This window comes from Bos javanicus, chromosome 7 (assembly GCF_032452875.1).
Source record: "Bos javanicus breed banteng chromosome 7, ARS-OSU_banteng_1.0, whole genome shotgun sequence".
In the NCBI taxonomy this organism is placed as follows: domain Eukaryota; kingdom Metazoa; phylum Chordata; class Mammalia; order Artiodactyla; family Bovidae; genus Bos; species Bos javanicus.
Genome location: NC_083874.1, coordinates 5,268,980 through 5,291,146, shown reverse-complemented (window position 1 = coordinate 5,291,146; position 22,167 = coordinate 5,268,980). Strand labels below are relative to the sequence as shown.

General features: G+C 52.2%; 1 protein-coding gene across 1 annotated transcript; it reads left to right on the top strand.

Annotated features, from left to right (window-relative positions):
* Window positions 1-96: 96 nt before the first annotated feature.
* Window positions 97-18,738, top strand: SLC5A5 (solute carrier family 5 member 5). Its single transcript, XM_061421606.1, has 15 exons — window positions 97-7,288; window positions 8,153-8,218; window positions 8,567-8,618; window positions 8,799-8,866; window positions 9,731-9,885; window positions 10,281-10,421; window positions 10,496-10,625; window positions 11,396-11,484; window positions 12,171-12,283; window positions 12,358-12,428; window positions 12,834-12,920; window positions 13,002-13,195; window positions 15,510-15,634; window positions 16,385-16,500; window positions 17,592-18,738. The coding sequence occupies exons 1-15, from the start codon at window positions 6,932-6,934 to the stop codon at window positions 17,754-17,756; spliced, it is 1,929 nt and encodes a 642-aa protein (XP_061277590.1). The 5' UTR covers window positions 97-6,931; the 3' UTR covers window positions 17,757-18,738.
* Window positions 18,739-22,167: the final 3,429 nt, after the last annotated feature.

Here is a 22,167-nt window from a genome sequence, read left to right as displayed (position 1 = left end):
TCTTGTTTTCTTGACACACCCTGCAGAACTCAAAAGGGTGCAGCCAAGCTGTGAGTGCGCTGGGAGGGGTCCTCTTCTCCTTGAGTAGGGGCCCAGCACTGGATTCTCCCTAAGGGGAGGTGGTCTAGGAAGGGCGAGCTCCTCCCCACTCAGCTCTCTCTTCATTCAGTGCCGTCAGGCAGCTCTGCTGTGAGCTTCAGGGTGTGCTGCAGGCCCCAGCTTTGGCCCCAGATCTGGTTTGCTTGCCATGTTATATGTATTTCTCAGCTCTGTGCCACCCCCCGCCGCCCCGCCCCCCCCCCATCATTTCTTGGTGGTAAAAGGACAGCTGCACCCTGGGGGAAAAGCCTGTGGGTTTGGTTCTATTCCAGGTGTGATCTTCCCTACCTAGCCTCCAGTCCTGTTGTAGATCCTCAGAGCAGGCACAAGGGGGCGCCCAAGAGCGTTGTGCGCCTGCTATGCTAGCTTGTTTCCCCTCCGCCAGCTGGGGGCCCCTTGAATGAAGCTGTCCTAATCCCACCTAGGAGGCCACGGTCTCTCAGCGGGCATCTGTCTACTTGAGGCCTGGGGAATTCCAGGCATGAAGCTAATCCCACCCTGAGCTCCTCAACCAGGAGGCTGAGGCACAGCTAAGAATTCAGTTCTTGGTGGTGTCACCTTGGACAATCCAGGCACTTTGTACCTTGGTGTCGTCCTCAGAAGATCAGGGCACTGACTAGATTTGCTCAGCTGCCTTGGGGAGTCACTGTTCTGCAGGCAGTGGATACACAGGTCAGTCAGGGCCTGCCTTGTCTTCCAGAGAACCGTGGATGGGGAAGAAGCTGCGGCACAAAGAGGTAGTGTGGAGTGGGGGCTGGGAGGAGCATGCTCCTGGACAAGGGCACAGCCTCCCCTCCCCCACCTGGCCAAGGAGGGATTTAGTTGGCGTGATGATCTTGGGTGGTTTCCAAAAAATCGGCTCACTTCAAATCCCACCTGTTCTTGGAGAGGTTCCCGGGGCAGGTCTCAGGCATGGCTAACCATTCTCACGGGAAAGACAGGCCCTGGGTCCTTGGTGACTGCTTTGCCTGTTCTAGCCCCTGCCTGGGGCTTGCCAGTGGTGAAGAACCTGCCTGCACATGGGGGAACGTAAGAGACAAGTGTTCAGTCCCTGGGTCGGGAAGATCCCCTGGAGGAGGGCGTGGCAGCCCACTCCAGTATTCTTGCCTGGAGGATCCATGGACAGAGGAGCCTGGCGGGCTACAGTCCATGGTCACTAAGAGTCAGAACTGAAGTGACTGAGCTCACACAGGCCAGCACCGGCGGCTCTTCCCTACCTCCCTACATTGCTGAGCCCTCTGCCTAGACCACAGATCACTGCCTCACTGGAGATTGTAGACCATACAGTGATGGAGTCACAGGACTGTCCCACACCAGACTGAGGGCACAGACCACATGTGTCACTGTGACCCCAGGAGGAGTTAAAAATAATCTGAGGGTCGTGGTGGCCAATGAACACTCTTCTACCCCCATCTGCACCACGTGGGTAAGCCCAGATCTGGCAGTGCTGGGCCAGATTTTGTGTATTAATGCCAAAATGCCTACCACTAACATACTAATTAACTCTCAATAAGAGGACTATTTTCCTTCAACCTTGCCAACACCACGGGTGAACTAGCTGATGGCTGAAAGGAAACCTTAGGATTTGCTTTCCCTTATGTGGAAAGCATTCTGTCCTGAGACAAATCGCTCATAGAAAAAAATCTCAGGAACTTGACTCATTCCTCTCAGGGGCTGCTGGGTTGGTAAGATACAGGCATTCCTTAGTGGTGCAGTGGTTGGGACTCCATGACTAACTGCTGGGGCCTGGGTTCGATCCCTGGTCGGGAACTAAAGATCCTGCAGGCCTTGTGATGTGGCCAAAAAAAAAAAGCTCAGGTATGTGGAGCAAAAGGCTGAAGAAATTTCCCCACATACGCTATAAATGCTTTTTCCTCAGGGCAGTTCCTCCTGATTTTTAAGATATATTTGTCCGGCCAAATTTTTCTGGAATATTTGCTTAGATAATTTCATTAACCCTGTGATTTCTGGCAGAAATTCCTGGTTACCCTAAAGATTTCTTCTCTCTCATTAATAGGTGTCTCCATATCTAGATGCCACCCAAGAAAAGTTTGGCAGCTTCCTTTCCATTAAAGGATGGGCGTGTGATACTAGCAGTAGTGATGCATGCATTTCCAGGAAATAATCTGGCTGGGATATAGGAACATGGCTGGTTCTCCAGCAGTAGTTTGGCCAAGAAACTCCTGATCTCTGTTCCTGGGGCAGGTCACAGCCCACTCTGAGCCTTAGTTTTTTCCTGTATAAACTGGAAACGGTGATCCCTTAGGTTTCAGGCTTCAGATGAGCTAGAGGTTGAGAGGCCAGAAATGTCAGGTGGGAGAATATACCACCAGGAAAGTGGAAGGCCAGGGAGGGCCCCACAAAGGCCCCTCATGCACACCCACCCCCGCCTTGAAGCTCTGCCAAAATTTCATCCACATTACAGCCTGGGAACCAGCTGGGGAATGGGGTCAATCTCATAGGAAGCCCTCAGCTTGCTAACACACCTACTCATACCCCCAATCCTGCAGTCTACTTGTCGTCGCATAACCTTGTCCATTGACACCACCTACCACGTAACCACCCCTGGCAACTACCCCACAAAGCGTGCATAGCGCAGTCGTCCAGAAGCTGGCTAGAGGTGAGGACCACTGAGGCGAACCCTCAAGTCTCCAGTGGTAGTTGTGCCAGGACCAACCAGCACAAAGGCCCGGAGCCAGGGAGAAATGGGCCCTTCTGTGTGGGCCTGTGGAGCAAGACGGGCCACCTGGATTGCTGGCTCCCCTCAGCGGTCAGCTCGGGCCCAGGGACAAGACTTTTCCCAGGCTCACGCAGCCAACCCAAAGGTGGGCAGGAATCTGCACCTCACAGGCCCTTAGGTGCTGAGGCACTTCCAGGTCCCGCCCCCGGGCTTCTCCAGGTGCCGGGTGTCCCATACTGGACAGGGCTGGGAGCCCTGGAGGAGAGCCGCACCTCCCTGACCCACCCCGCACCTCATTTCTGTGTCAGGCAAGGCAACCGGGGGCCCCGGGTGACCCGTGATAGATCCTGAAACCCAGAGAGACTCTGGGAACCACAGGATCAGAATCCTCAGGACTTGGAATCAGGGAATCTTACAGGAAATGACAGCCACTGGTAAAAATGGTTTGCTTTTACTGAAAGCAGGATGGGATGTTCAAGGACATACCCAGCAGGTCATGCTGGAACAGCTCACAACCTCTCTGACCCCTGCCCTGTCTCCAAGGAGACATGAGAACACTGGGGATGCCCAGTCAGCAGCCAGGAGTGGTGGCAACAGAAATCCTCTCAGCACCCCGACATCCCTGCCCCGTTTGCTTAGACCACTGCTGCTGGGCTCTCGGGGACTGCCCTGTTCCTCTCCCCCATCCAGGGGGAGTCCTCGGGTCCTGCCTGCCCTCCTCCCATCCCATAATTGGAATCACAGTCAGGGAAGGCATAACTGCTTCCCCTTTCTCCCTGCCCTCCTCCACACTTCCCCCCGCCCCCTACCAACCACCCAGCAGGGCTTCCAATTCTGAGCCTACCATCCAGGAAATCCACAACATGTTCTGAATCTACCCATTTTTCCCCACCCTCAACCCCTGCCGTGGACCTGGTGGGTTTTTCAGAACCTGTGGTGATTTAGTCGCTAAGTCGTGCCCAAATCTTATGACCCCATGGCCTGCCAGGCTCTTCTGTCCATGGGATTTCCCAAGCAAGCAAGCATGCTGGGGTGGGTTGCCAGTTCCTTCTCCAGGGGTCTTCCTGACCCAGGGATCAAACCTGAGTCTCCTTTGCAGGTGGACTCTTCATCAACTGACCCATCAGGGAAACTAGGTCCCTCATTTGCTCCAGATTCTCCAATTTCTCCCACCCAGTTCCCTCAGAATAAAATCCAGACCCCTTCCAAGGCTCAAGGTCTACAGTGATCCTCCCTGTCCTGCTCTTTCCAACCTCAGAGCCCTATCCCCAGCTCTCTCCAAACCTGGCTCATTCTCTGCCTGCAGGGTCCTTCTCTGAGGCCTCACATTAAGTGTCCCCCACCTCCCTCCCCCAGGCTGTCTCCATCTCTGACCTTGCTTCACTCTTGTCATCTGTTAGCTTCTGAAATGGGTATTCGTCTGCTGGCTTGATCAGAGCCCTGCGGCCACGAGCAGGGCATGTCCACCTGGATCCTGTTGTGTGCCCAGTGGCTGGTGCAGGGCCCTACACACAGTAGGTGCTTAATGAAAGGGACTCAGCCCAAGTGTTGTCTGCAGCCTGGACCCTCCTTCCACCAGGGTAGGAGAAGAGAGGAGCTGGCAAGGGACAATTCCCCACCCCAAACCCCTTGGGGAGACAGGACAGCTTTTGCCCGAACTTGCATCAATCTGCATATATTTGCATTTTATTGCTTGCCTTTGTGGGGAATCTTCCAGCATTTCCCTTTCCCAACAGGTTTTTGAGGAGGATGCAGCAGAGAAGGGAAGGGAGGAGGAACGAGGTATCCTCCGCAGCCTTCTGGCAAAGGCAAAGGGTGTTCAGTTCAGTTCAGTTGCTTAGTCCTGTCCGACTCTTTGTGACCCCATGAACCGCAGCACGCCAGGCCTCCCTGTCCATCATCAACTGCTGGAGTTTACTCAAACCCATGTCCATTAAGTTGGTGATGCCATCCAACCATCTCATCCTCTGTCGTCCCCTTCTTCTCCCGCCTTCAATCTTTCCCAGCATCAGGGTCTTTTCCAGTGAGTCAGCTCTTTGCATCAGGTGGCCAAAGTATTGGAGTTTTAGCTTCAACATCAGTCCTTCCAATGAATATTCAGGACTGATTTCCTTTAGGATGGACTGGTTGGATCTCCTTGCAGTCCAAGGGACTCTCAAGAGTCTTCTCCAACACCAGAGTTCAAAAGCATCAATTTGGCGCTCAGCTTTCTTTATAGTCCAACTCTCACATCCATACATGACCACAGGAAAACCCATAGCCTTGACTAGACGGACCTTTGTTGGCAAAGTAATGTCTCTGCTTTTTAATATGCTAAGTTGGTCATAACTTTCCTTCCAAGGAGTAAGCGTCTTTTAATTTCATGGCTGCAGTCACCATCTGCAGTGATTTTGAAGCCCCCCAAAATAAAGTCTATCACTGTTTCCACTGTGTCCCCATCTATTTGCTATGAAGTGATGGGACCAGATACCATGATCTTAGTTTTCTGAATGTTGAGCTTTAAGCCAACTTTTTCACTCTCTTTCACTTTCATCAAGAGGCTCTTTAGTTCTTCTTCGCTTTCTGCCATAAAGTGAAAGGTGCATCCCAGCAGACAGTAGATGCCCGTGAGGAGCCGCGGCATCGTATCTCCAAGGAGGAGTAGGTCGGCTCTGCAGCCCTGCACGGCGACAGAATAAGACAGTCCTGGGTCAAACGAGAGGCTGCCTGGCCGTCGCTGGACCCAGCTTGGGTGATGTGTGTAGGCCAGAGGAGGCCACCAGGGGGCGGCAGAGGCCGAGGAGGGTCCCAGTGCCCTAGGAGAACAGATTCTCAGATCCCTCCTGCTTATGGAGGAGGGAATCCAGCTTTTGCAGGTCCACCTAGGACTCGAACCCAGGGGCCAGAACCTCCAGATGACAAAGTGTGGGTTTCTTGAGGGCATGACCCAAGACAAGGGACTGCCTCTTCCTCTGTACCTCTGGTCTCATTTGTGGGACATGCCAGACCCTACTTCCCCAGGTAGTCATGTCCTTCCATTTTTTGGGAACATGGTCATAGACAGCCCCTCTGCCATGACCACCATTTTACACTTAATGTCTGGCACAGAGTAGACTCTCAATGCATGTTTGGTGAAGGAACCAATGAATACATGAAGAAATGAATGAATGAGGTACTTGTTCTGTGCCAGGCTTGTGTTATACAGGTTCAGTTTGTTCCTCTGAGACAAGGGCTATTTTATGCCCATTTACAGATGGGGAAACTGAGGCCCAGAGAGACGCAAAGTCTCTCTCAAATATGGATGGCATTCAGGACTTGAAGGAACCTGTTGCCTTCCACTCAACTTAGCCTGAGGGCCGGGTTTGGTGATGCCCTCCTGCTAGGCTCTAGAGAAACGGAGAGGGTCAAAGTGCCAATTGAGGGAGGGGTTCAAGCAGAGCAAGTTTTCCCTATGGGACCGTGCAACCTTGAAAGTAACCCCAGTTCTGTGGGTGAGTGAGCTCCCCTTAGCTCAGGGTACAAAAGCACAACAGGGATCTGAACGCTGGGCCCCTGCTCCCAGCTGTGTGGCCTCAGTTTCCCCACCTGTCCTAGGGAGACATTAACAGTTTATGGTCAGCGGAAAGTGCCCCACAAAGCAGGGGGGAAGGGGGCATTTGGGAGCCTCCCCCCAGCCCCGAGCAGCCACCTAAGTGTCCTGTCCACAGGGCGGAACGGGTGCGGGTCCTGCCCGCCCCAGGTCTGGGGGCGGAGTCTCGCCGACCCGGAGCCCAATAAATCCGCCGCCCGCCGCCGGCGGGAGCTGCCCCTTTAAGCCCCACCAAGACCTCCTGCTGTCAGCCCTGAGCACAGCTCCCAAGGACGGGGACAGACGTCCGGGCGGGGGGACGTACCGCTTGCACCGGGCGCCTGGACGGAGCGAGAGACCAGGTGGACGGACAGACAGACGCGAAGACGAAGAGGGGTGACAGGGAGGCAGAGGACCTGCAGCGAGGAGCCAGTTTTCTCGCCCAGGGAGCCCCGGGCCGCGGGGGCCCAAAGGGGACAGGCGCGCGGTGTCGCTGCCGCCGCTGAGCATCCTGCTACCTGCGCGCTGTCTTGCCTCCTCGGCCGCTGCCAACTTCCCTCAGCCGAGACACGCGGGGTGGCTGGAAGGGGCCGAGGACGCACCTCATGGCCACCGTCGAGGCAAAGGAGCGGGCCACGTTCGGAGCCTGGGACTACGGGGTCTTCGCCCTTATGCTACTGGTGTCTACCGGCATCGGGCTGTGGGTCGGGGTAGCGCGAGGCGGGCAGCGCAGCGCCGAGGACTTCTTCACTGGGGGTCGGCGCCTGTCCGCCCTGCCGGTGGGCCTCTCGCTGGCCGCCAGCTTCATGTCGGCGGTCCAGGTGCTGGGGGTGCCAGCCGAGGCCTACCGCTATGGCCTCAAGTTCCTCTGGATGTGCCTGGGACAGCTGCTCAACTCTCTGCTCACTGCCCTGCTCTTCCTGCCGGTCTTCTACCGCCTGGGCCTCACCAGCACCTACGAGGTACTGGGCAGGGACCCGGAGAGCCTGAGGACCTGCCTGACTGTGAACGCGGGGACGCGGCAGGGGAGGCCCTAAGGCTCTGAACCGTGGTGCAGGGGGCTGCAGGCGGGCTCCCGGGTGCTGTAACTGGGGAGCCTCCGAGATGGACAGGTGGGGAGGGTTCTGGGAAGAAGCCGCAGGCAGTGAGGCCGGGGCAGGAAGGAGGAAGAGGAGCCGGCGTCCGGGTTCTCTTTGGTGGAAACTTGCTCAGGGCGGAGCCAGGCTCGGCCAGGGGCGCGCTCACACGTGAACAGGCACACCCCTACCCCCCCGCCCCGCAAGCCTGGGCTTGCGTCCACCCGAGTGACTGCCTGGAGGCAGGCTCCGGATTCGCAATCCCGCTTCCCCGCAGCTTGCTTCCTACCTTCCTCGAGCGGTTGCCTCTCCGCTCGGGTTGCCCAAGACCTCGCTCCGGGGCAGTGAGCACGAAGATTACAATCTTGACCGGTCGTACAGTAGACAGCCAGTCACAGGCACTGTCTGTATCTTGCGAAAGTTGACTCAGAGCGGCGGCAGCCCCAGGGGAACGATCAGACATGCGTGGGAGCGTGTGGGACCAACGTGTGCACTCTTGATGGTGCAGTCCTACGGGCACACGCCCTATGCACAGGCGCGGGGATGGCGAGTGTGCACAAGTGTGTGCAGATAGATTGGAAAGGATGCTTGGCGGGAGCCCTCCGCCCCCCTCTCCCCCGTGGGCAAGAGTGTGGAGTTGGCCTCCTGTGGGCGGGCAGAAGCCAAGAGGGCGGGTGAAGGACCCAGAAGCCTCGGGTCCCTGAATGGGGACTCTCCAGGTGACCACGAGCCCTCGGCTTCTCCTTGTAGTACCTGGAGATGCGCTTCAGCCGGGCTGTGCGGCTCTGCGGGACTCTGCAGTACCTGGTGGCTACAGTGAGTGGCCTCGGCCCCGCACTCGCCCCCAGGGTCCAGCTCGGGTCAAATATCGGGTGGTTACGCCCACAACCCTGCTCCCACCCCTCACGACCCCACTCCCACTCTACAAAGCCTTGTCCAGGCCCCACCCACAATCCTCCTGGCCCCGCCCTAGGAGGCTCTATTTGCAAGTCTGGCCCACCGGCCTCTCACAGACCTCCTACCTGACCCCATCCCGATCCCGCGTGGCCCGGCCCATCTGCCCTCAGTCAAGTACCCCAACCGGCCTCCTCCCCCTAGCTCCTTCCTAATACCCTCTTCGCACAGGTGCCCCCCAACCTCCCGGCCCTTGCCCTCTATCTGCAGATGCTGTATACCGGCATAGTGATCTACGCCCCCGCGCTCATCCTGAACCAAGGTTTGAATGGGCGGGGGTGGGGAGGGGTGGTGGCGGGAAGGAACAAAGGCTTAGAGACTTGCCGGGGTGAGGGACAGCTCTAGGAGAGAAGAATCCTACTTGACTCCCCAAAAGGCCCCAGGACAGTGAGAGCCAAGCTTTCCGCCTGCAAATTGACCTAACAGGAGGGTTTCCTTGCAGTGACAGGGCTGGACATCTGGGCATCGCTCCTGTCTACCGGAATCATCTGCACCTTCTACACTACTGTGGTGAATGTCCCTCTACCCCACCCCACGTGGGCTGCATGCCCACTGAGTGGGAGAGCCCCTGGGCAGGCCCATTCACTTCCCTCCCTTCCCTTTCTCCAGAGGAAGACTGTGTCCCAACTGGGCCTACTTCCTCATCTTTATTATGAAGGGTGATTTGAAAGGCTTATCGCTGAAAGTCCAAGGATAAGGCATGGCTGGATCCAGGGGCTACAACAGAGCCCTCTGTGTTCTCTCCCATCTGTTCAGAACCTCATTAGCTCTGGGCTTTCATCCCTTTGGGCTTTATTCTAGCAGAAAGTGAGTTCCTGTTTCAGGATGGACTGACTGAAGTCCCAGGAGGGTTCTGTCTGGCTGGCACTGGTATTCAGTGAAGGATGAGCCATTCGCAGAGGTTTGGGGAGCTAGGATGTTCTGTTGGCTATTCCTGGAGTTGGGAGCAAGATTAGCCTCACCTGAATGACCTGGAAGTGCGGAAGGAAACCGAGGAGCTGCCAAGGGAAGGCAAAGATGTGAAGGCTGGACGGGTAAAAACAACAGCTAATAATAACAGCAGTAGTAATAATGATAATAATAGTGGCAGCCATCACTCACTGAACACTTGTATGTGACAGATGCTCATCCAAATATTTTTCTTAATTTATTCCTTGCAATGATACCCCAAAGAAGGTACTATTATTAACCCATTTTACAGATGAGGAAACTGAGGCAGAGAAGACCATTGGTCCCAGCCACTACTGGAGGCCAGGCCAAATCCCCGCCAGGTCCCCCATCTGACTCCTCCTCCCTCCCACCTCTGCTCTGCCCTACAGGCCGCAGACAGATCCCCATCTGACCCCCTATCTCCCTCTCTGTCACACCTTGCAGGGCGGCATGAAGGCTGTGATCTGGACCGACGTATTTCAGGTCTTAGTGATGCTGAGTGGTTTCTGGGTTGTCCTGGCTCGTGGAACTGCACTCGTGGGTGGACCTGGGCAAGTACTCGAGCTTGCCAAGAACCACTCCCGGATCAACCTGATGGAGTACGTGAAAATGTAGAGGAAGATATGGCAGAGTGATGGAGCTGGCATCTCTGCCCTGGGAGAAGCCAGCCAATGGCACCTCCCCCAGGAAGCCCTTCCTGCTCCCCTCCCCAAACAGAAAATCTAGACAACACCCTGGCTCCCCCTCTCTGGGAATTGAAGGCTCTCTGAGATCCCAGTTAAGCACAGAAAAAAAATGTTTTTTTTTTGATACATGCGGATGACTCAATAAACCCATGAACTTTTAGTCTGGCAAACTCCTGTTCACACTTCAAAACCTAGCCCCAAATGTCCCTTTAAGACCCATCAGGTGCAGAATAGGCATCTGGGGCAACTTGGGAGGGAGAAGTCAGCGTAGCATTCCCACATGGCTGACTTGCCCCGTCCTCATCCAGCTTTGACCTGGACCCGAGGAGCCGCTACACATTCTGGACTTTTGTTGTGGGTGGTACGTTGGTGTGGCTCTCCATGTACGGGGTGAACCAAGCACAGGTGCAGCGCTACGTGGCCTGTCGCACGGAGAAGCAAGCCAAGCTGTGAGTATTTGGCAGGGTGCCTCTGGGATGTGCCGGCCCCTGCCTGCAACCCTGAGACCACCTCGCCCCTCCAGGGCCGTGCTCATCAACCAGCTGGGCCTGTTCCTGATCGTGTCCAGCGCTGCGGCCTGTGGTGTCGTCATGTTCACGTTCTACCTTGACTGTGACCCTCTCCTGGCGGGGCGCATCTCTGCCCCAGACCAGGTGAGTCTGGTCCAGGCTCCTAGGCCACTCCTATCCACCCACCCCCACTGTGAGCCTCTGGGTGAGTCTCTGGGGGTGAAGCTGGAAAAGTATTCCTAGTGGAGAGATAGTCTGTGCAAATGTCCAGAGGCAGGGAAGAACTCAACACAGAGGAGGATCTGGGAGGTGAGGCAGTGTTATGGGGGAGGGGAGGGGCATTTCAGACTCCCTGAGGGATATCAAGGAGGCCATGGGACCACAGTTCAGCATGAAATGATGACACTGCCAGTAACGACCAGCTCTCACGTTCCAAGTACCTACACTGTGCCTCACGCCTCTTCACGAGCACTTAGTTTCCCATCAAAATCTTTCAACATGTGATGAGGCCAAGACTGCCATGGCCCTTGATTTACAGATGAGGAAACTGAGGCAGGAGATCAGAAGTAAAGCAATTTCCTGAGGTCCACAGGCAAGTCAGGGGTAGCACCAAGGCCAGGACCCAGACGTGCTCACTCTGGGGGGAGCTCTGACCATGGAGTTCAGAGTCCATGGGGTCGGATCCCAGACTGCCTGTGTAACCTCAAGCAAGGAGTGACCCCCTTTGGCCTGACTGGCTTCATCAGTAAAGTGGGAATGACTCAGGATCGCAGAGTCAGTCAACAAACATGCGCTGAGTGCCCACTGTGAGTCTGGTCTGCACTGGGTGTTGGGAATGTGCAGTGTGAGGACAGGTAGATGCCCTCACCCTTGGGGCATTGCTGTCCTGGAGGTTGACCCCTGACTCCCTTCAGTACATGCCCCTGCTGGTGCTGGACATCTTTGAGGACCTGCCTGGAGTCCCTGGGCTCTTTCTGGCCTGTGCCTACAGTGGCACCCTCAGGTGAGTGACCCTGCTCTCTCACTTGGCCACATCTGAGCCCCTGGGGCCTTGTTGTAATGTTCTGAGCATGTCCAGCGTTTACTGCTCAGTCCCCAGTAAGTGGGGTCTAGTGGAAGGCATACCCTGGGCACAAGGAGCCCAGATCCGGGATCTTTACCCCTGTTGCGCAGCAGGGTTACACTCAATTCCTTTCCCTTTCTTCTTTCTGTCCTCCCTCCCTCAAACAAATGTTTGTCGAGCACCTACAGGGCAGGTACTGCTGTTCTGAATACTGGGGCACAGCTGTGACCAAGCGGTCCCCGACTCCTGCCCTTGGGCCTCACACTCTGGCAGTTTCAGATCTCCCCTGACTTCTGGTCGCATCGCTGCTCCTGCTGTGACCACAGTCTATGTGGCTCTTCTCTGCACCCCATCACTGCTTTGTAATGAGACGTGTCATTCATGTCCTCGGTCATGGGTGTCCTTGCTCCCGTGAGGGTATCTCAGGTCTGCGGGGAGAGTGGGGAGGCGGACCTCTCCTCTGCTCTTGAAGGATTCTGTTGCCCAGGCCTCTGCCCTTGAGCTGGGCTGGGTCCTGGCAGGCCAGTTGGTGTGGGTAGCTGGGGGCCTCCTCAAACAGGTAAGCCCTGGGGGCAAGAGGTGGCCAGTCCCTGAGGACACCCCTCCTTTGTACTCCCCTGTTCCAGCACTGCATCCACCAGCATCAATGCCATGGCTGCCGTCACGGTGGAGGACCTCATCAAACCTCGGCTGCCGAGCCTGGCCCCTCGGAGACTGGTCATCATCTCCAAGGGGCTCTGTGAGTTGGGGGGACCTGGGTGGGGGGCCGGGGCAGCCTCTCCCCACTGACAGAGCCATCCCCATCCGCTACAGCGCTCATCTACGGCTCAGCTTGTCTCACCGTGGCGGCTCTGTCGTCCCTGCTGGGGGGCGGTGTCCTCCAGGTAAGTACCCCACCCCCTCCAATCTTCCCAAGAGGTGAGACATCATCACTTTGAGACTCAGAGAAGGTTATACATGTCGATGGCAGAACTGAGTTCTGACACGCCACCAGCAGGATAGCCACCGCCTGGCCTGAAACAGGGATGCTGGGAGGTGGGAGTAGTGACCTGGCAGCAAGAAGGGCCTCCTCCTGGCATGGTCATGGAACCAGATTTGTCAGGAGAGAGAATCCGCATCTTTGGGAGAGAGAGAATAGGGGATCCCTTCCCCTTTAGAGAAACGGAGGCATAGAGGAGTCTCAAGACCGCCAGTGGAGTTCCCCAGGTCTTCCTTTCCCAGAGGGTAAACTGAGGCTAGGAAAGGTGGGACGACTCTGCCTTCAGTCGCCCTCGCACCCACTCTCCCAGGGCTCCTTCACCGTCATGGGCGTCATCAGCGGCCCTCTCCTCGGAGCCTTCATCCTGGGGATGTTCGTCCCCACCTGCAACACACCGGTGAGTATTAATAGGCGGGTGAGGGACGAGGAGTGCCAGGGGGTCAGCGTCGACCCCCGCTGACACTGGGTCCCTCACCAGGGCGTCCTGTCCGGGCTGGCAGTGGGCTTGGCGCTGTCGCTGTGGGTGGCCGTGGGCGCCACTCTGTACCCGCCTAGCGCGCAGTCCATGGGGGTCCTTCCGTCGTCAGCATCCGGCTGTGCTGTGCCCTCAGCCAACGCCTCTGGTCTCCTGGACCCTCTTCTCACTGCCAACGCCTCCAGCAGGGTCTCCAGGTAAACTCTGAGCGGGGAAGCGAGGCCAGAGAGAGTGTGGTTGCGGAGGGATCCTGAAGCGGAGTCCCTACTGGGAAGGAGAAGATGCGGGGCGGGGCTTGGGAATCGGGGAGTAGGGCGTTGCCCGCAGAAGGAAGAGAAAGTGCGAAGTCTCTGAGGCCAGGGTTCAGTGTATGCTTTCCAACTATGGTGAGGTTAGAGTGGATTTAATGGCAGAAGAAAGGATAGGAGATGAGGTTCAACCAGAGAAATTGGATTCTTTTTAAACTGTGATATCATTTACAGACCAAAGTAGCCATTTAACAGCGGTTTCTAGTATATTCACCAGGTTATGCAACCATCACCACTATCTCAAGAACATTTTCATTACCTCAAAAACAAAAAAGACAAAAGCCCCAAACCCTGTACAATTTAGCAGTCACTGCCATTTTCACCTCCCTCTAGCCCCTGACTTCCCTGGAGGCTCAGACGGTAAAGAATCGGCCTGCAATGCGGAAGACATGGGTTCAGTCCCTGGGACGGGAAGATCCCCTTGAGAAGCGAATGGCTACCTAGTCCAGTATTCTGGCCTGGAGAATTCTATGGACTGTGTAATCCATGGGGTCACAAATGGTGGGACAGGACTGAGCGACTTTCACTTCTAGCCCCAGGCAACCACTAATCTACTTTCTGTCGCTATGGCCTTGCCTGCTGAGGACGTTGGTATAAATGCAATTGTGCACCATACGGCCGGTTGTGCCCAGCTTCCTTCACTCAGAAGGGTGTTTTTAAGGGTTGTCCACACTGGAGTGTGTCCCAGTGCTTCATCCTTTTATGACCTCATAGTATTTCACTGTAGGGATGGACCAGTTTGGTTTATCCTTCATCAGTCGATGGGCATTTGGGTAGTTTCTACTTTTTGGTGAGTGTGACTGGTGCTGCTATGAACGTTTGTGTACAGGTGCTGGTGTGGACATATGTTTTCTTTTTTCTTGGTATATACCTAGGAGTAGAATTGCTGCGTCATATGGTAATTCTATATTTAGCGTTTAAGAAACCACTAGATTATTTTGCATAGCCACTGCATCATTTTACATTCCTACCAGAAATATATAAAGATTCCAACTTCTCCACATCCTTGCCAATACTTATTATTAGCCCCTTCCTTTTTCTGAATTCTAACCATCCTACTGGGTATGAAATAATACTCGTTGTGGTTTTGATTTGCGTTTCCCTAATGACTAATGATGTTGACAGTCTTTGCATGTGCTTCTTGGCCATATTGTATCTTCTTTGGACAAATGTCTTCTCAAATCCCTTGCTCATTTTTAAATTGGGTCATCTGTCTTTACATATTGAGTTCTAATTTATATGTTCTTTATATCTTTATTCTTGATATTAGATCTTTATCAGATGTATGATTTGCAAATGTCTTCTCCCCATTCTCTGGGTTATCTTTTCATTCTGTTGACAGTATCCTTTGATACACAAAAGTTTTCCATTTGGATAAAGTCCAATTTATCCTTTTTTTTTTTCTTTTTTACTGGAGTCGGTTTCCATTTCCTGCTCCAGGGGATCTTCCTGACCCAGGGATCAAACCTGCGCCTCCTGCATTGGCAGGCGGGTTCTTCACCACTGAGCCACCTGGGAAGCCCCTCTGTGATTGTTCTGTTTGGCCATGTTGTGCTGCTTGCGAGATCTTAGTTCCCTGACTAGGGGTTAGACACAAGCCCTCAGTAGTTAAAGTGTGGAATCCTAACCACTAGACGGTCAGGGAATTACCTCCGTTTTCTTTGGTTGCTTGAGCTTTTGGTGTCATATCTAAGAAAGTATTGCCAAACCCATGGTCATAAAGATTCATACCTGTTTTCTTCTTAGAGCTTAATTTGGTTTGATTCTGAGGGTGATAAGCAGAAGCAGAAGGCAGCCTGAGTTACGTTTTATTTGTATGTGCTCAGTCACGTCCAACTCTTTGCAACTGTAGCGGACTGTAGCGTGCCACGGAATTCTCCAGGCAGGAATACTAGAGTGGGTTGCCATTTTCTCCTCAAGGGGATCCTGACCTAGGGATGAAACCCACGTCTCTTACACCTCCTGCACTGGCAGGCAGATTCTTTACTGAGCCACCTAGGAAGCCCTGAGTTACGTTTTAGTAATGTTCCTCTGCTTGTGTGTAGACATTGCCTGAAGGTGTTGGTGGGATAGCAAGAAGGAAGGAGAATTGGCATACGTCCAGACAAGCAATCATGAAGGACTGGGCTGGGTTGTGAGAGTGTAGACAGGAGGAAGCAAATGAAATGGATTTTAGATTCATGCTCATCTCTCTCTCTCTTAGCTTGGAAATGGACCCTGATCAGCAAACCTTAGCTGACAACTTCTATGCCATTTCCTATCTCTATTACGGTGCCTTGGGCACAGTGTGCACTGTGCTATGTGGAGCCCTTGTCAGCTGCCTGACGGGTAAGGAGGGTATATGGCATCCTTAGAGGTCACCCTGTCCACCTTCTGCCTCTAGGACCCGCAGGGAGGGGGAGGAGGACCGTTCTGTCAGTCAGGCGGCCACTGTATACTGGCCGCATCTGCACCCTTTTGCTGCATCGCCTTCATGACACCCTCCACCTTGTGGGATTTGTCCTATTTTGCAAAGGCAGAAACTGAGGCATCCCCTTTCCACCTCTCTATTCTCTCTTCAGCTCCAAAGATAATGTCTTTGCTGGAGGATGTGGGATGGTGGGGGAGGGGTCACAAGACGCTGTCCTTGGTGCTGAAATATCTTTTCCCCGAAGTCTTGGCAACTCCGTGCCCTTCTGGAAACTCTGAATCCTGTCAAGAAGTGGAAAGAGATTAAAAGAAATCACTAGTGATAAGAATACCTATTCTTTCTTCCTGAGTCTCAGACTTTCCATTCACCAGGGCTCTACTGGGTCCTTCTCCAAGTTCGGCAATATTCTAGACACTGGGGACACAGCAGCAAATGGAGCCATGTGTTGGACGCTCCTGGCCACCCACTCTTGTCTATTACAACCTCTCACTGTGTAGATGAGAAAGTGAGGCCCAGAGAAGGGCAGAGACTTGCCAGTGTCCCCAGTGGGTCACTGTCAGATCTGGGTTTGGAAGCCATCAGAGATCCCCCTTTTCCTCCCCAGGGCTTGGTCTCCAGTTTTCTTGCCACCCTCCCTAAATAACTCCATTTTCTCTCTGCCCCCTCAGGCCCCACCAAGCGCAGTGCCCTGGGTCCTGGTCTACTCTGGTGGGACCTCATGCGGCAGACAGCATCAGTGGCCCCCAAGGAAGAGGTGGCCACCCTGGATGATGGTTTGATGAAGGTCAGTCTCAGGGCTGGGATCCCAGAGCAGGGGGAGGGGCAGTGAAGTGGCTTCAGGTGCTCTGTTTGTGACCTTAACTCAGGGAAGTGACATGGTGAGTCACCGTCTTCTTTCTCAACTTCTTACCGCCAGTGGAAAGGCGCAGCTGGGAGCTAGTACGTCTTCAACGCTTTCTATTACTCACTTTAACAAGGACTGAGCAGACTTTCATACTCTTTATTTTCATTGTATCTGTTTTTACAAATACCTCCGGTCTATGACAAGTGAAACTGGCTTGCCTTTCAGTTATTGACATAAAGTCTGTCCTGAAAATAAAATTGCTTAATTCAAACGTGAGTCAACTTAGAAAAAATCTTACATAAGAAACAGGATAGGGGGTAGACCAACATTGACCAGAGCCATGTGGTTGCTATGGGAATGCCCTGAGTTTAGGAAACACTGTCCCTGGGGGGTCTGACCCAGGTCTGCTCCTGCTTTGGATTCCCCATTTCATTCCCTTATTCATTAAGCACTAGCTGTGTACCCAGACATGCTCTGGCAGGAGCAGAAGCAAGCTAAAGCAAGAAAGGAATAGGGTCTAAGCAGGTGGTGAGTATTAGGAAGAAAATAAAACAGGATATGGTGATGGGGTGGCCTCTTGGATAAGGTGACATTATTAATGTCCAGAATGAGAAGGAGACAACTACTGGGAAATCTGAGTGAAGGAGGAGGGCACAGCAGGTGCAAAGGTCCTGAGGTCAGAGCAGACTCAATGGTGAGGGCAGGGATTTGGGATTTGAAGTGTTTTAAAGCTTCCTCCAGCTGCTGTGGGGAAATAATTTGTTTTCTTGAAGAATAGGTGGAGTCAGAGAAAGGAGAGGTAGAGGCATCCATGGACGCACGGACAGGCTTGACCATAGGTGACACAGCCGTGGGGGAGAGAAGTGGGTGGAGGTTTTGGAGGCAGAAGGGACAGGACTTGCCAAGGTGATATTGTGCCACTCCTCCCAGGCTCTGTCTTCCCAGAGCTTCTGTCCCCATCTGGAGAATATCTGAGCTGACACGGCAGAAATGGGGGCTCTGACAGTGACTTTCTTCTCTCCTTCCCCCAGGGTGCTGAGGAGTTGCCCGCTGGAACCAAGAGGCCTTCTGACTTTCTGCCCACCGATGAGGACCATCTGCTTTACCTGGGTCAGAAGGAGGTGAATGGAGCTGGTTCCAGGCCACCAGGCAGTGAACATGACAAAGGTCTTGACCTGAAGGAGACAGACCTCTGAACCAGTTGGGGACTGACCACCTGGGATGGGACCTCAGGGGGCCCATCCCAGACCATAGGCCAATGGCCCTGGGCTCTGATTGGTTAGGTCACATCATATGCAAATAAACTTGGGGCTGCACAACCCCGCCCTGTGGGAAGAGGTGAAGCCCCACTTCCAGAATATCATCTGATCCTGCCTCCTGCTTCCAGCCAGCCCCAAGTCTTAGATGCTATACCCCTGCCCATTCTCCCAAAACAGCCAGAGTTTTCTCTACCTATAAGAGAAAGAGGTTGGAGTCCCCTCTGGACAACATAGGAAACCCCCAGGCCCAACACTGGGGTCTGAGAAAGACCCCAGGTCTTCCTGGGAGATATCTGAACCTTAACAATGATTTTGGAGGTCCTCAGGCCCAAATTCCTATAACTCACTTCACAGATAGGGCAGTTGAGGCCTGCAAAGGGCCACTGACTTGGCCAAGGTCACAGAACAAAACAGACTCATTGAGAGCTGGAGGTCAACTCTCCCTCCTTCATCTCCTCCTTGTTTTCCTCCCTTTGGCCTCTGATCTTGGGAGCAGAAAGACAGGAGAAAGGAGAAATAAGGTTGTCAGCCTTCCTTCTGTGTCTGGACACTTTTACCCATCTCATCCATTAAGGACCATGGACCAACTTTACAGAGGAAGAAACTGAGGCTCAGCAAGTCCAGTCGGGGAAGGGACAGGCCTGGGTGCTGCATGATACTGAGGCTCCATCAATGACATGTCACTGGTGTACAGAGTAAGATGGGCCAGGTGAGCTCACATACCAGAGACACGTCTGACTGTCTGGCCCTTGGTTGGAGTCTTCATCCACACACATCAAATAAATGGACTCTTGATGTTCTGTCCTCTCTGAAAAATCATTCTGGCTGTTACCTTAAATCTCCACAGTCAGATCTGAGTGCAAATCTCTGTATCTCTTGCCCCGAGCCTGCAAAGAATAAACCTGAGTATTTAAAAGCATCAGAACAAGGTGATCACTCCTGTACCAGGGTGCATTATACTGTCCTTCCAGACACATAGCTCCCTCTCCCCTCCTGACTCACTCCTGAAGCCTCCCCTCCTCACCCCATCCATGCATCAGCCCTTTTCACTCCATCCATGCATCAGCTGCTAGGGTTTCTGAGAGCTGTCTGTACACACCTCTATCCATGCATCTGACATGGTTCCCATGGCCTCCAGGGAACTATGCTCTGCTCACTTAGAAGTTAGGGCCCCTGTACCAGGTTCAATATGGTACCCTCAAAATTCATGTCTACCTGGAAACTCAGAATGTGAACTCCATTGAAAATAGGGTCTTGGCAGGTATCCTTACTCGAATTAAGATAAGGTCATACTGGATTGGGATGGCCCTGAATCCAATGCCTGTGTCCTTATTAGAAGAGGAGAAAAGACACAGACACACAGGGAGAAAATCATGAGGACACAGAGGCAGAGATTAATGCACCTATAAGCCAAAGGATGCCAAGGATTCCTGGAGCCACCGGAAGCTGGGAGAAGGGTACAGGAGGGATTCTCTCTTAGAGCCTTCAGAAGAAGCATGGCCCTGCCAACATCGTGATTTCACACTTCAGGCTTCCAGTACTGCTTAAAAAAAGAATAGTTTCTATTGTTTTAAGTTGTGGCAGCCTCAGGAAATGAATACATCCCTCCTGATCTCTCAGCGGCCTGAAACTCTCTGCAGGCTGTTTTATGGATACCTTTAGATTTGGACTTAAAAGTGACCATCACAAATTTTGAATCCATGACTGAATAAAGTGGGACAGACTTTGGGCTCACTGATGGTCCTTCCTCAAAGCAGAGCCTAGATTTGGAGAGGGGCAGTGGTTGGGGCTAAGGTTGCCTAATGCAGGCAGAACAAGCTGATCTGGCTGCTGTTTTAGACATCCAGCCATGTTGTCCTGGGTAGTTCATCCCTTAGTATTGCTGAATAATACTCCATTATATGGATGGACCACATTTTGTTCATTCATTCACTCACATTCATATTACTTCCAGCTTTTGGCTATTGCAAATAAAGTTGCTGCTAAGAACATTAGTGTACAAGTTTTCTAACACACACTTGAATTTCTCTTGGGTCAATTCCTAAGAATGAAATGGCTGGGTCCAGTGGTTGCTGCTGCTGCTGCTAAGTCGCTTCAGTCGTGTCTGACTCTGTGTGACCCCAGAGACGGCAGCCCACCAGGCTCCCCCATCCCTGGGATTCTCCAGGCTGGAGTGGGTTGCCATTTCTTTCTCCAATGCATAAAGGTAAAAAGTGAAAGTGAAGTCGCTCAGTCGTGTCCAACTCCTAGCGACCCCATGGACTGCAACCCACCAGGCTCCTCTGTCCATGGGATTTTCCAGGCAAGAGTACTGGAGTGGGGTGCCATTGCCTTCTCTGGGGGTCCAATGGTAGGTATATGTTTATTTAAGAAACTGTTGGGACTTCCTTGGTGGCTCAGTGGTAAAGAATCAGCTGCCAATGCAGGAGACATGAGTTCGATCCCTGGCCCGGGAAGATTCCACATGCCATGGGGTGACTAAGCCCGTGCCCCACAACTAGTGAAGCCGGCCATCCTAGAGCCGGAGCTCTGCAACAAGAGCAGCCACTGCAATGAGAAGCAACAAAGAGTAGCCGCTGCTCGCCACAAGTAGAGGAAGCCCAAGCGCAGCAACAAAGACCCAGCACAGCCAACAAATTAATCCATTTTTTAAACTGTCAAACTGTTTTCCAAAGTTGCTGATTCATTTTACGTCACAAACAAATGTATGAGTTTCAACTGCTCAAAATACTTGACAGAACTTACTCTGGTCCATCCTTTTAATTTTTCCCTTTCCAGTAGCTGTGAGGTAGTATCTCACGGCGGTGTTGATTCATATTCCCCTGATAACCGGAGATGTTGAACATCTTTTCACATGTTTGTTATTCATCCATGTAGTTTTGGCCAAGTGTTGTTCAAACTTTTGCCCAATTTTTTTTTCTTTTGCCCAACTTTCAGTTAGATTTTTTATTTTCTTATTGCTGCAAAAATTATTTTTATATTCTGGATACAAGTTCTTCACTGGTTATCTTTTCTTCCAACTTGTGTCTTGCCTCTTCAGTTGCTTAAGATTGCCTTTGAAAGATAAGAATTGTAGCTTTGCTTGACCAAAAATTATCTTTTTCTCCCCCTTTTTCTCTTTGTGGCAAATTTTACATAAAAGTCATGATTTTAACCATTTTATGGGTATAGTTCAGTGGCATTAAGTATCTTCACATCATGTACAATCACCACCATCCATCTCTAGAACTCTTTACTGATCTGAAACTGAAACTTTCTGACCATGGATACCAATTCCCCATTCTCCTCTCTGTCCAGCACCTGGTAGCCACCAGTATATTTTCTCTGTCTATGAGTTTGACTATTCTAGGAGTTCATTTAAGTGGAATCATATGTTATTTGGCCTTTCGTGTCTGGCTCATTTCATTTATAATAATGTCTTCAAGGTTCATTCATTCTGTAGCAAGCGTCAGAATTTCCTTCCATTTAAAGGCTGATTAATATTCAGTGGTATAGATATATACATTTCCTTTATATATATACACGATATACCATATTTTATTCATCCATTCATCCATCAGTAGACATCTGGCTTGTTTCCATCTTTTAGCTATTGTGAATAATACTGCTGTGACGTTAATAGCAAAATATCTTGTCAATATTTGCTTTCATTTCTTTTGGGTTTTTTACTCAGAATTAGAGAACTGAGGGCTTCCCTGGTGGCTCATTGGTAAAGAATCTGCTTTCAATGCAGGAAATCCTAGTTCAATCCTCGGGTTGGGAAGATCCCCTGGAGAAGGAAACGGCAGCCCATTCTGGTACTCTTGCCTGGGAAATCCCATGGACAGAGGAGCCTGTTGGGCTACAGTCCATGGAGTCACAAGAGTCACACATGACTTAGCAACTAAACCACCACCACCACCACCACCAGAAAACTGGATCATGTTGTAGTTCTGTTTAATTTTTTAAATACGGTTTTCATTCCTATTTTAAATACTGTTTACATTCCTGTCAAATATTAACAGACATAAAAGGAGAAATTGCCAGTAACACAATAATAGTTAGGAATTTTAACACCCCACTTACATCACCTGACATGTCATCCATGTAGAAAATTAATAAGAAAAATCGGCCTTTAGATATGTGGAATCTAAAAAATAAAGCAAGTGAATGAATATAAAAAACAGAAAGAGACTCATGTATATAGAAAACAAACTACTGATTACCAGTGGGGAGAGGGAAGGCGGGAAGGATAAGACAGGAATGGAGTAGTAAGAGGTACAAACTAATATGTATAAAATAAATAAGCTACAAGGATATACCACAGGGATATAACCAGTATTTTATAGCAACTCTAAATGGAGTATAA

Excerpts from the sequence above, each read along its gene's own strand:
- SLC5A5 (XM_061421606.1), top strand. The coding sequence starts at position 6,932 with ATGGCCACCGTCGAGGCAAAGGAGCGGGCCACGTTCGGAGCCTGGGAC. Across the intron at positions 8,619-8,798 it reads CGCGCTCATCCTGAACCAAG|TGACAGGGCTGGACATCTGG; the intron begins GTTTGAATGGGC and ends GTTTCCTTGCAG. Across the intron at positions 9,886-10,280 it reads TCCCGGATCAACCTGATGGA|CTTTGACCTGGACCCGAGGA; the intron begins GTACGTGAAAAT and ends GTCCTCATCCAG.